General features: G+C 41.1%; 1 protein-coding gene across 7 annotated transcripts in view; it reads left to right on the top strand.

Moving 5' to 3' along the window:
* Positions 1–399: 399 nt before the first annotated feature.
* The window catches only part of TAF1 (TATA-box binding protein associated factor 1), a 72,080-nt gene continuing 58,644 nt past the window's right edge, over positions 400–13,835 (top strand). For 3 of the 7 annotated variants that reach the window (XM_041740904.1, XM_041740902.1, XM_041740905.1), the window contains exons 1-14: positions 401–689; positions 1,706–1,820; positions 1,971–2,087; positions 5,820–5,939; positions 7,067–7,308; positions 7,891–8,109; positions 8,527–8,745; positions 9,085–9,292; positions 10,657–10,833; positions 11,490–11,617; positions 11,713–11,820; positions 11,942–12,115; positions 12,591–12,764; positions 12,994–13,098. In XM_041740904.1, the coding sequence (XP_041596838.1) occupies positions 510–689; positions 1,706–1,820; positions 1,971–2,087; positions 5,820–5,939; positions 7,067–7,308; positions 7,891–8,109; positions 8,527–8,745; positions 9,085–9,292; positions 10,657–10,833; positions 11,490–11,617; positions 11,713–11,820; positions 11,942–12,115; positions 12,591–12,764; positions 12,994–13,098 (2,286 nt within the window). In that variant the 5' untranslated portion in view covers positions 401–509. Of the gene's footprint in view, positions 690–1,705; positions 1,821–1,970; positions 2,088–5,819; positions 5,940–7,066; positions 7,309–7,890; positions 8,110–8,526; positions 8,746–9,084; positions 9,293–10,656; positions 10,834–11,489; positions 11,618–11,712; positions 11,821–11,941; positions 12,116–12,590; positions 12,765–12,993; positions 13,099–13,835 lie in introns of all 7 variants that reach the window. The other 4 variants (XM_041740900.1, XM_041740901.1, XM_041740903.1 and 1 more) reach the window with 3 other exon arrangements.

Genomic DNA, 13,835 nt, shown 5'->3' on the forward strand with positions numbered 1-13,835 from the left:
TCCATGGGGGAAATGTCAATCAATTCAAAACATCTTGCATAGGTACCTCTGGCACAGTGCGATTGATGGCCAGTTTCTCCTTAACACGAAGCGGCAAAACAGCTGGACGAAGGAAAAGCCTGCTTCTAACCTTCACTTCCGCGTACCACGGCCGTGGTGACTCGCGGTCACAAGGGCGTAAGCTACGTGACCCAGGCAGCTCTTTATGATTGGAGAAACAGCTGTGGCTCTATCCAATGCACAGAGAAAGCTGTTGCTCAGATTAGTTAAATGGGGCGGGACCAAACGTTTTCTTTGACCAACCGCTTTCCAGATACCCAACCTCCTGATCGCGTATGGTCGAATCAGAAGCCGTTAGTAAAGTAGTGCAACCAATTTTCCTTTTTAGTAGGACCGCCGGTCTTTCCGGTTATTCCCACCACCATCCCTTTCCACATCCGGTAGGGCCTAGTGAGGTCAAGGAGCCCTGTAAGTCATTTCTGGGCGACTGATGTTTTTATTTCCGGTCTATGGGACCTGGCTGGGATTTGCTGCTGCCTGCAGCCGCCGGAGACACTACCAGCGCCATCATGTCAGACACGGACAGCGATGAAGATTCTGCTGGAGGCGGCCCATTTTCTTTAACCGGTTTCCTTTTTGGCAACATCAATGGAGCCGGGCAGCTGGAGGGGGAAAGCGTCTTGGACGATGTGAGGGGGGGGCGGGTGGGCGTGGGGATAGGGTAGCGGGTGGTGCGGCTGAGGAGAGGCGGTGGGGTGAGCAGAGTAGAGGGTGGTTAGAGTAGAGCCTCTGTGAAAGGGCGCGGTTAATGTAAAGAGAGGAAACCAGAAATGGAGTGTGTATCCTAGTAGAGTGTCTATAACGTTGAGCGTGGAGGCTCAGTTGTGCGTGAGCATGGGGAGAAGAGAGATTTGTAGGCAAGCCCTCGTAGGCCGAGCGCTGATGTGGGTGGCTTTGGGGATGATATTCATCCTAACAAGGCAGCCGGAAAAAATAGCGTGACCTAGTGACGTTGCTTTTAAGCCGTTGCTATGAGACCCTTGAAGATTCTTGAAACGGCACTGTCTGACCATCTTTGACCGGAAGTGGCTCTAGAGCAAGAGGACTGGACAGACCCTGTAACAAATTCTGTGGTTCAGGCCTCAGTTCGTAGAACCGTGAATGTTTAAACTATTAGGGACAGACCCCCTTCTGGTCTACTTCCTAGGTAGTTTTCCCGGTGTTCACTGGCATTCATGAAATTGTTTTCTGTGTCCAGATGAGCCTTACCTACTTTGATTTAGGTTCATTTTCTCAAGTAGAAAATATTGATCAATATTCCTCATCTGCATCATACACAAACACACAAAAGGTAGCAAAAAAAGTTCTTGCCGTCCCTTCTCTAATCCCAATGATCTTTGCTTTAGGCTTTAGAGAACTGCTGTTCCCTTTGTTTAGTCTTGGTGATGGTTCTTTGAATAATCTTTTCTTATTAAAGCATGGTAATGAAGTTGGACATACTATGTTAATAAAGATCTGATCAACGTGTGGAGTTTAGCAGAAGATTTACTTTACAGTTCTGGAATGTGATGCTCCTTTTAGCACACTGTAGAGTTGTATTTAATATGGATTTATAGCTTTGTGCTGGACCAGAGAAATAAGCCTTGTGGTGTGGGAAACTTAGGTTTAGTTGTTATCTTCGACTCTGGTGCTGTCCCTTTTTCAGGAGTGTAAGAAGCACTTGGCAGGCTTGGGGGCTTTGGGTCTGGGCAGCCTGATCACTGAACTCACGGCAAACGAAGAATTGGCTGGGACCGATGGTGCCCTGGTAAATGATGAAGGTGAAGTCTGGGGTCATGGGGAGTAAAGTGGGGGAGGAGGCTAGCCACTTAACCATGTACACACTTTTCAGTGGGCATTTACTTGCTCACTTGGGAGTGAGAGTTACTTGCTCTTTGTTGAAATATACCTGCCCCTCCTTTTATTTATAGGATGGATCAGGAGTACAGAAGATGCTGTGGACTATTCAGACATCACTGAGGTAGCAGAAGATGAAAGCCGAAGATATCAGCAGACAATGGGGAGCTTGCAGCCCCTTTGCCACTCAGGTGATTCTCTAGTGTCATCAGTAGGGCATTCCAGTTCATTTTCTTGCTGTGTAGTCTATTTTGTTTCTGTGTATGCTTTCTGCCGTTATTCCTGCTCTCTGTCCTGTGCTTCTCTCTTTGTCAGCTCAGTTCCATGTAGCTGCTTTTTTTGTTCTGGGGCAGTGTTCTACTCAGACATTTATTCCTCATAGTGGTTATTCCCAAATTCTTGGTGAATGCCAAGTAAGGATGCTAATGCTGTCCTTATCATCTGGTCCTTAAGTACCTGCAGGGTTCATGGCACTGTTTTAGATACTATTTAAACTCAGCCTTTGCCCTTAAGGACTTGGTAGTTCAAAGAGGGTTAAGTATTTACAATGACATATATAAATGAGCACATGTATTTATTAACTCCACTTCTGTTAATCACCCACCACCTGTAATGGTGACAGAATGCACTTAATGCTTGCTCACAATACAGATTTCTCTCCCTGGTGTAAGGTGCTACATGTAGAATCAGAATCAGAGCTGGAAGGAGTCTTAGTAATTATTCATTACTAACCTCATCACAGATTTAGACCTTGACTTTAATAAGATGTGAGCCTTTATTAAAAGTTCTGTAAGTTAAGTAGTGGCAGACCTTAACAAATTCAATAATTCAGATTACTAGACTTTTATTGAGCACCTATTATGGGCTATAAACTATGACAGTATTGTACAAAGATAATAAAATCAATTTTCCGATCTTGAGGAGCTTAGTTCTGTGGTCTAGAACCTAGGGCTACTGATCATAGTTCCTTTTTCTTTTTGACTTTTAATTTTTTACAACTTTTAATTGAGGTATAGTTGACACATATATAATTCATTGTTTCCACTGCCCTATACTTACTATTCTCACTGCTTGACACTTTTTTTTAAAGATTTTAATTATTCATGAGAGACACACAGAGGCAGAGACATAGGCAGAAGGAGAAGCAGGCTCTCTGTGGGAACCTGATGTGGGACTCGATCCCAGGACCCTGGGATCATACCCTGAGCTGAAGGCAGATGCTCAACCACTGAGCCACTTAGGCATCCCTGCTTGACCCTTTTGTAGGAGGCTGCTCATTGTTTGTTCATTGTCCACCTTGTTGAATTAGATTTTAGGACCAGTCAATGGATTGGAGTGCTTGTTATATAGAGAGAATTAAATGTACCACATATACAAGAGGTAACCCAGAAAAAGAGAAGATACAGGTTTCACTGTTGTGGATATTATTATCATTTGGGGAAAATGGGATAAACAAACGTGAAGTGTAATTACTCATAAGAAGAAGACATAAGCCAGCTACAAGCTCATATTTCTGTATATTGTATTTCATTTTGAGAGGTTGACAGAATATCTAAAACAAATATCATGACTATTATTTTTGAGCACCCCGACTTAGGCTAAGGGACAGGTGGTAGCAGCTCTGATTTTCAGGGAATATTGTGGTTTTTCAGGTTTGGGTTTGTTGTCTTGGCTAGGGACGTGAAGGAAGAGGAAGAGGATGAGTGCGGAATTCCTAGTTGGGTTTTATGACCTAAAAAAGGAGGATGCTGCATTTGATAGTCTCAGTAATCTAGGATGCTCGTTTCCAAGTTCTCTTACTTAGTGAAGGTGCCTTCACCTGTGCCCTTAGCTTCCTCTTTCTCTGGCATTGGCCACTTCACATGGCTTGATTTACAAGGATTCTTTGGAATAATTTTGAGTGGAGGTCATTATAAAAGATATCATAGAGGTGAATTTTGAGCAAAATTTTGACAAAGTTTCATGGAGAGGGAGCAGCAGGGCATTTTGGTTGGGAAACATGGCTTGTCTAAAAGTTTGAAGACAGAAATAATTGAGTAGTGTGGGGGGTGGGAATTGGCCAGCAGGTTTTCTTGAAAGGAGTGGAAAACATAGTGCTAGATAGCAAGAACCAAGGGTAGAGCAGTTTGACAGCACTTATATGTATGCCTTACTTGGGATTTGATGCTATAAAGGATTGTAAACCAATATAGATTGTTGAGTTAGGGTCAGGGTGGTATAATGAAAAGAAAATGGTCTTTGGAGTCAGAATGATAGATTTAAATCCCAGCTCCGTATTTAGTTTGATCCTGGGAAAGTTGCTCAGTCTTTGAGGCTTGGATTTGTAATAATCCCTCAGTTTTCTTGTCATCTATAAAGGTGATAATACCCAACCTATTAATAGGTCTTATGTAGGAATTTAAGCTCATTGTCACTTGGTGTGAAAGCACCTACATAGTATGGTGTCATAGTAGATGCTCTGTAAATGTTAGTTGCCTTTCCTTCCTAAATGAAAATGAGAAGTGATGCTTATTGCTTTGGGGTTTTGATTAGAAAAAGGGTAAAGGGGTAGACTTTTTGCCCACTATATGTAAAGTTATCAAGGTCTTTGAAAGTGACAGTTGTGGAAAATGTTAAGCAGAATTAAACTTGTGAGTTGCTAATAAAATATCAGTAGGACTGGGTGAGTGAGGAAGTGCGTGGGAAAGCATATAGGCTTTGTTGTTCAACCAGCCTTGAATTCTGTCTTTGTCACTTAAAACTGTGTGACCCTGAGTAAGTCATTTTACTATCTCAGAATAATTCTTATTTTGCCAACATTCTTGGGAGGATTGTAGATAAAATAACTACAAATACCTGGCACATAATGGAAGGTAAGTAAATGGAAGTTGCTATAATGACTACTATTAATGATTGATTGGAAAAGGTGTGTTTTCCAATCACATAATGGGAACTAAGTAAATGGAAGTTGCTATAATGACTATTAATGATTGATTGAAAAAGCATAAGAGATTGATGGAAGGGACAAGAGACAGTTATAAGGTGGGAAAATAAGGATGGAAGTGGTATTAATAGTAAGGAAAGAGAGTTTTAAAGAGGTGAAGGATATTTCAGTGTGATGAGAGATGGAGTTGTGAGGTATCTGAGTGGAAAGGTTCTTTAGGCAACAGAACATGTACAATTATAGAGGGTGGGTAAATCAGGGCAAGACCTACAGATTGGAGTTTAATCTGGATAAGGGTGATTCTTGAGTAAGGGAATGGAGCTTGTGTAGAGGAATGAAAGCAAAATGTTCACCATCTGGTATTGAGTGATGCCAGAGGTTAAAGGTCAGTGAAAAGAATAAACTGCAGAAGGTAGACCAAAAAATGTGTCAAAGACTTGGGGAGTGGGGCGCCTGGGTGGCTCAGTGGTTGTGGCTGCCTTTGGCTCAGGGCATGATCCTGGGGTCCTGCAATCAAGTCCCACATCCGGCTCCATGCAAGGAACCTGCTTCTCCCTCTGCCTATGTCTCTGCCTCTCTCTTTGGGTCTGTCATGAATAAATAAATGAAATCTTTAAAAAAAAGAAAAGACTTGGGGAATGGGAAGAGAGAAAGTCCAATCTTAAAGGAAACTGACAGAGAAGAAAGAATATTAAATTCAATTATGAGATTGAGCAGAATGAAAATAAAAAATTAAATAGGATTTGATCAGGAGAAGGAACAAAGGTTTTAGACAGTTCTTAGGAGCTCCCTAAATTTCTATATGTGGCATACATTGTGTCCTAGTATTTGGTGATAACGTGTCATCATCTCTTTCTCAAGGCAGAGGCTGCACCTCTTGTGTGTTCTTAAGGGATCTATGTAGTGTTTTGCGTGGTACTTTAAATTCTTGCTTAACAGAGGAACTCAGGACTGTTATGTGATATTTTGGGTATTGAGATCATTTTCCTGGTTTTATTAGATTATGATGAAGATGACTATGATGCCGATTGTGAAGACATTGATTGCAAGTTGATGCCTCCTCCACCTCCACCTCCAGGACCAATGAAGAAAGATAAGGACCAGGATGGTCTTACTGGTGGTGAGTAGAGACTATCTTCTTTTGTCCAAGGAACATATTTCATTTATAGGTCTAGGCTTTTGGCATACCCATAGGGAACTATTAAAATTAAGATGCTAGGAAAGGATACAACTTCCGGAAGTAAGCATATAATTTTCAAATTTTAATGTTAAAGGGAAGTTTTAAAACATTTGGCAACCGTATTTTAATATTTACTCAAGAAAAGGTAGTTTAGGTCAGTGTTTCTCAAATCTGGCTGTCCATCACAATCATCCCAAGCATTTAAAAAAATAAGATTTCTGACTCTCACACCAGAGAATCTGTTTCCGAAAATCAGCAAGAGAGCCCAGGAATTTTAAAATGTTCTCCAGTAGTTGGTGATGCAACTGATCTGCATACTGGTATTTGGAAACTACCTGTTTAGATGACTCTCTCTAAAAGAAATGACCAAATGGGGAAGGCATCGTAGAATGTACATAAATCATATAGAGCCAACTACTAGATTCAGAGATTTCAAAGGCAGGGGCTTTAGTGATCCTCTCCACCTTTCCTATGTTGGCCACAGTAGTACAGTAGTAACTTTGTCCTAGGCTAGGAGGTTGCGGAGGAGCAGTGTCTTTGAGCTCTTGTTTTTTTGAGAATTATGTTAACCTAAATTCCTCCTATTAGAGTTTTAGCCATTTCTGCATTAGTCTGCAGGCTAAATAACATCTGATAACTTTATGTTCTACATCTTATTTTATGTTAAAGAATTTCATTATCATCCTGTGGGCTTAAAAAAAAAAGTCTTCAGTTTATGTGTCTCTGAACTAGAAATGATAAGGCCTGATTGGTATAAAAGTATTATATAATTTTGCTATTGATCACATTCCTTTAAGCTAATACATGTATAGAAAGTAGTAAATGTAGTAATAGTGTTTGTTTTCTCTCATCACAACCCTAGGGTACCAGGTACAAGGTGAGTTGGGGATGGTGGGAGATAATGAGTTGGAATGAGTTTTTTTGGGTTGCATACTAGTAATCTGGGTGCTTGGAACTATATCCCCTGCCACTGAGCCATCCATATAGCCTAGATAGTGGGTATTGACTGAATCGGAGGAAATATGCTCACAGTTACATGCCAAAGGGGTTTCTCTTCCTTGTTGCAGTGTCTGAGGATGGAGAAGGCATCATCTTGCCCTCCATCATTGCCCCTTCCTCTTTGGCCTCAGAGAAAGTGGACTTCAGTAGTTCCTCTGACTCAGAATCTGAGATGGGACCTCAGGAAGCATCACAGGCAGAATCTGAGGATGGAAAGCTGACCCTACCATTGGCTGGGATTATGCAGCATGATGCCACCAAGCTGTTGCCAAGTGTCACAGAACTTTTCCCGGAATTTCGGCCTGGGAAGGTACTTTCTGTGGAGAAAGCCCACATTGCAAACCCCTGACCTCTCCTAAATACTGAGTTCTGTTCTAAGATGTTGAATACAGAATGAATAAGATTTAGAAGTTTTGGGATGCCTAGGTGGCTCAGTGGTTGAGTGTCTGCCTTCGGCTCAGGGTGTGATCCCGGTCCAGAGATTGAGTCCTGCCTCGGGCTCCCTGCAAGGAGCCTACTTCTCCCTCTGTCCATGGCTCTGCCTCTCTCTCTGTGTCTCTCGTGAATAAATAAAGAAGATCTTTAAAAAAACAAAGATTAAGAAGTTTCCTCATTCGACTGCGTTGTATTAGGTCTTTAAAAAGAAAAGTCATATGCATTGATGATAGTACATGTGATTTTTGTAGTTCTCATTAGAAATTGCCCTTGTCTTAAATGAACGAGTCCAAATTATTAAAGGATACTTCTTTACTTTCTCAGTAGATGTTATAACTCTGAGTTCAGCACTCCTGGTCCCTCCCCTACAGTCAAGTAGACCCCTCAGGGGAGTTTGCAGACCCAGACACTGCTGTTTTCCTACCTGATACTGAGTCTTTGACTTTCCATGTCCTAGGTATTACGCTTCCTTCGTCTTTTCGGACCAGGGAAGAATGTCCCATCTGTTTGGCGGAGTGCTCGGAGAAAGAGGAAGAAGAAGCACCGTGAGCTGATACAGGAAGAACAGATCCAGGAGGTGGAGTGCTCAGTAGAGTCCGAAGTCAACAAGAAGTCTTTATGGAACTATGACTATGCTCCACCACCACCTCCAGAGCAGTGTCTCTCTGATGATGAAGTAGGCAAAATAGATACCTGGGATTGAGACCTATGAGAGGAACAAATGAGTTCTCCCTAGCTTATGTCTAAATTGGAAGTACCACCTTAGCAGGCAGAGTCCTGTGCTGATAATGAACGAGAAATTGTGAGTTCAGTCTTAGTGGCTGTCCCTTCCCTTACATTATTTCTACTGTAATAACACTAGAAAGGATTGAGGGCAGGGAGTTGGTGATACACATCCTGGTGAATAGGAAAGTTTGAATGATAGGCAGAGTGTGGCATGATAGCACTCCATTGTTTACATTCTAACTCCAGTCCCATTGAAGAATTGTCCTTATGGCTCCTCTGACTTCCCTTCCTGACTGTGGACTCCCTGTAATAGCCCTAGGACATCTGGGATCAGGAAATCCTTCCCTCCTACTTTGTTCTGTTACAGATTACAATGATGGCTCCTGTTGAATCAAAGTTTTCCCAGTCAACTGGAGATATAGATAAAGTGACAGATACCAAACCAAGAGTGGCTGAGTGGCGTTATGGGCCTGCTCGACTGTGGTATGATATGCTGGGTGTCCCTGAAGATGGCAGTGGGTTTGATTATGGCTTCAAACTGAGAAAAATGGACCATGAGCCTGTGATAAAATGTAGAATGATGGAGGTAAGCGATACTGGTATGTAAGAAAGGAATCTGTGCCCAGGGCCCTTGTAGTTTTACCTAACTTTACTTTTCAGTTGAGGACATACCAGATAGGGTATCTTTGGTGGGAGATGGAGGTGTCCAATTCTTTTGCTTGTTATATAATATTGCCCTGGCAACTAGACCCTGTTGCAAGGGTACTGTTTGTGCTGGACTAGGAGTGGGAGGAGGCTGATAATGCTCCATTACCAGGTTCTTTCAAGTCAAGGACTACATTTGATGTATCTCATGTGAGATCTGGAGTGGGAACTTTGACCGTTGACCACTCAGGGATTTGTTGTTCTTTTTCTGTTTCTGTAGGATTTGAGGAAATTTGAGGAAAACAATGGCTCTGACCTACTGGCTGATGAAAACTTCCTGATGGTGACACAGCTGCATTGGGAGGATGATATCATCTGGGATGGGGAGGATGTCAAGCACAAAGGAACAAAGCCTCAGCGTGCAAGCCTGGCAGGCTGGCTTCCTTCCAGCATGACTAGGAATGCCATGGCCTACAATGTTCAGCAAGGTGTGCTTCCATGCCAGCTGTGTCTAGCACACTGCCCTTTGCCTCAGTTACCCTAAGTGGGGTTAGGTGTGCCCTATGCTGCTGCTGAGGGACAGTGAAATGTTTCAGACCTGAGCCCTGATTCTAGTCTTTAATAAGTTTTTTTACATGATTACTAAGCTAGGATGGACTCTGATGTCTCAAAAAAATGTGAAAACCAAAAAATAAATTAAATTAAAAAAAAAAAGAAAAATGTGAAAACCACTTTGAAGTTAAAGGTCTTTTTTGGACTAGAATAAGGCTTGATCTCCTAGTCTACTTTGGTTTTCAAAGCCAACCCCTTTGTTTTTTATCATGCTGGAATTTGCTTTTTCTCTCCTTAAATACGCCCAAAAAAGGTATGTCATGCCTAATGTGGAAAACTTTGAAAATAGAATAGTGTCAAAAATCACTGATAACACCAAAAAAAAAAAAAAAATCACTGATAATCCAGCTATCCAGAGATGATCGACTATCTATTAACTTTGTGGTACACTTGGTTTTTGATTTTCTGTCTTCTGTGTGTACGTGTAGTTGAGCTCATTTCTGTAGACATAGTTTTGTATGTTGTGCTTTTCGCTTGACATAAATACTATTGTGTGTCATTCCGAGTTCTTCATAAAAATATTTAATAACATGGGAAACTCGAGTAAAAAAAAAAAAACATAAAATGGCTTATACGATGCCCTGTTTGTGTGAGTGGGGAAAAAAGCACACTGTGTTATAATCACAGAAAGCTGACTGAAAGGAAATGTGCTATGGGATTCACAGTGGTTATTTCTAGTTTGTGAGATCACAGACAGTTTCCTTTATATTTTTCTGTGTCTTCCTTCAGTTAACTTGGATTACTTTTATAATTCAGAGGAAAACAAAATTGTCTTAATTTTTAATTCTAAGAAATAGTTTTTTCCTCCTTTCATTCTATCTAAACACTTTGTTTATTGCATAGTATTATATGGATGTTTCCATAATTTACCAATAGTTACTCTGTTTTAAATATATTTTACTACCGTTTATTAGTATTTTTTACCATATCATTTATTACTGTAATTTCTTTAGCCAGTCCTTTATTGAACACACTGGCTGTTTAAATTTAGTCTTTTTTTGTAAAAATTTTGAGTCACAAAAAATATTGCAAGAACATTTGTCTGCAACTTTTTTTTTTTAAGTGAGAAATAATTCCAAGAAAAATAAAGCGAGAAATACACTGTGTGCCCTAGGTTCCTTTTCAGTAGCCCCATGAATAACTGTACTAACATTTGCTCCTTTTCCCTTTGCTGGGATCATTATTGAAAGGGGCATAGATACTTTGTCAGTTATTGAGTGTTTCCTCCTCTTCTGAGTAGGTTTTGCAGCCACCCTGGATGATGACAAACCTTGGTACTCCATCTTTCCCATTGACAACGAGGAGCTGGTGTATGGACGCTGGGAGGACAATATCATTTGGGATGCTCAGGCCATGCCCAGGCTGTTGGAGCCTCCTGTTTTGACACTTGATCCCAATGATGAGAACCTTATTTTGGGTATGGTATTGGCAGGGACCAGTGTTCCTTCTCCATAATTGAAAGCTTGCTGCTAATGTCAAGGGACAGGGAGAAATCAGAAAGGTTGGGAAGGTCAAGACTAGAAGCTTCTTGGAGGTGCCTGGCTGGCCAATTCTGTGGAGTATGTGGCTCTTGATCTCAGGGTTGTGAGTTCAAGCCTCACATTGGGTGTGGAGTCTACTTTAACAAATAAATTATGCCAGCCCTGGTGGCTGAGAGGTTTAGCGCTGCCTTCAGCCCAGAGTGTGATCCTGGAGACCTGGGATCAAGTCCCATGTCGGGCTCCATGTATGGAGCCTGCTTCCCCTTCTGCCTGCGTCTCTCGTGAATAAATAAATAAAATCTTTAAAAAATAAATTAAAGAGACTAGGACTTTTAGGTAGCAGTTTGAGAGAGCAAAGTTGTGGTTCTTAGTTTCTAGTATTTCTGTTTTGCTTAGGGAAAACTCATAATGTAGGAATATTGAAAAGTAGTACTTTTGAAATTCCAGGAGTGTAGTTTGGGCTAGAGGGAATCACCTACTAGAAGTTGTCTAGGATGGGATGAGACATCTGGTTAGGAAGCACAAAGATATCTGTAGGAAAAGTGAATCTTCAGGGATAGAATCTCCAGAGTGACTTTTGTTTCATCCTTAGAAATTCCTGATGAAAAGGAAGAGGCCACTTCTAACTCCCCCTCCAAGGAAAATAAGAAAGAATCATCTCTGAAGAAGAGCCGAATTCTCTTAGGGAAAACAGGGGTCATCAAGGAGGAACCACAGCAGGTCTGTGAAGAGAAAAGGGACTTAGGGCATTTAGAAGAACAGAGAAAGGTGATGGAGAAGGGTAGTCTAAGATTTATTTGATGTCCTGTCATTAGAACATGTCTCAGCCAGAAGTGAAAGATCCATGGAATCTCTCCAATGATGAATATTACTACCCCAAGCAACAGGGTCTTCGAGGCACCTTTGGAGGAAATATTATCCAGGTAAAAGTAACATTTTTTCTAGGATGGATGGGACCCACTTCCTTGTTTTGATAGAGGATATGGATAAATCTTGCCTAGGCTGGAGATCGTATTTAATTTGAACTCTTATTTCCTGCTTTAGCACTCAATTCCTGCAGTGGAATTACGACAGCCCTTCTTTCCTACCCATATGGGGCCCATCAAACTTCGGCAGTTCCATCGTCCACCCCTGAAGAAATATTCCTTCGGGGCACTCTCTCAGCCAGGTCCCCACTCAGTCCAGCCCTTGCTGAAGCACATCAAAAAGAAGGCTAAGGTATGATTGAATTCTGGTTAGGAAAAAAAAACAGCTATAAAAGACATTAGAGTACAAACTGGGGAAATGGACTGGATATTAGGTGATTTTAGGGAATTGCTTTTTTCTCAGATGCGGTAGAATGTTATTGATGTTATTTAGGAGAATGTCCTTGTTCTTAAGAGATGCATGTGAAAATACTTAAGAGTGAAGTGTCCTGATGACTGCAGCTTTCTTTTTTTTTTTGATGACTGCAGCTTTCAAAAATGATTCAGTAATATCTATAGAGATAGTTTTAGATAAAACAAGGTAAAATAGAAAGTTATATCTAGGTGGTGGGATAGTTAAGTGTTCATAGTGTCAACTTTCTTTTTGAAAATTTTTGCATGAAGTTAAAAAAAAAAGGAAGGCAAAATCATTTTTGGTGTCATTGTCTCATCAGTTTGAAGTTATTGTCCCATCAGGAGCTGGTCTGTATTCTCTTTGTTCTGGGCAGATGAGAGAACAAGAGAGACAAGCTTCTGGTGGTGGAGAGATGTTTTTTATGCGCACACCTCAGGACCTCACAGGCAAAGATGGAGATCTTATTCTTGCAGAATACAGTGAGGAAAATGGACCATTAATGATGCAGGTTGGCATGGCAACCAAGATAAAAAACTATTATAAGCGGGTGAGTCTCTGCTCAGAAAACCTTTGTTATTAATACAGTTGTAATTAGATATCCAGCAATAATCTGCAAACATATATTTTGTCTTTTTTTATACTGTAAATTTCTTGGGAAAAAGAAATAGTATTTTCTTTGTATTTAGTAATACTAGTAAAAGTTCAAGGAATATTTTGTGTAGGCTTATTGATTATATTCTGTGATAGTAATTGTGGGTCTTCTGTGTTTGATCTAGAAACCTGGAAAAGATCCTGGGGCCCCAGATTGTAAATATGGAGAAACTGTTTACTGTCATACATCTCCTTTCCTAGGCTCTCTTCATCCTGGTCAATTACTGCAGGTGAGGGATTCTTTCCTGTTTTAACTCTTTCCTAGGGAACTTGACAGGTGAGGAGCTAGTCAGCCCAGAAAGAACCAATTCTAGTTGATTGAGTAGTACCTTAGTCAACTGTGGGGAAGATCAGCGTAATCCTCAAATGATTATAATCCCCAACATTCTTTGGATCTTTTTATTAAAACTTGCTCCTAATAATGTTATTTGTAAACTAAATTTGAGATCGTTTTTTAAGGGACACCTAGGTGGTTCAGCGATTGAGCATTTGCCTTTGGCTCAGGGCGTGATCCCAGAGTCCTGGGGTCGAGTCCCACATCGGGCTTCCTGCATGGAGCCTGCTTCTCCCTCTGCCTGTGTCTCTGCCTCTCTCTCTCTGTGTCTCTCATGAAAAAATAAAATCTTTAAAAAAATAGTTTTTTGAAAACACACACTGGTACGAAGTCAGAAACATCTGGGTGGCATTCGAAAGTCAACCTGGGATTAATCATTTACTGTAGTGACTTAATATTTAATTTGTATCTGCAGAATTGGCAGGTTTTGATTGTATTAGTCATGGTCATTTTGAGTACTAAAGCACGCCTGAAGTGTGCCATTTACAGTCCCTAGCCATAGTGAAGTGTGCCCCCTCCCCTTTCTGTTCTGATGGGCATAGAGAGGCCCTCTGGTAGTCTAGCTTTTACGTGTTAAAGGCAAGTATAGATATGTGCAAATGATGTGAGGACATCTCTAGCACTCTCCTCCCT

The sequence above is a fragment of the Vulpes lagopus genome, chromosome X, assembly GCF_018345385.1.
Source record: "Vulpes lagopus strain Blue_001 chromosome X, ASM1834538v1, whole genome shotgun sequence".
Taxonomy (NCBI): Eukaryota; Metazoa; Chordata; class Mammalia; order Carnivora; family Canidae; genus Vulpes; species Vulpes lagopus.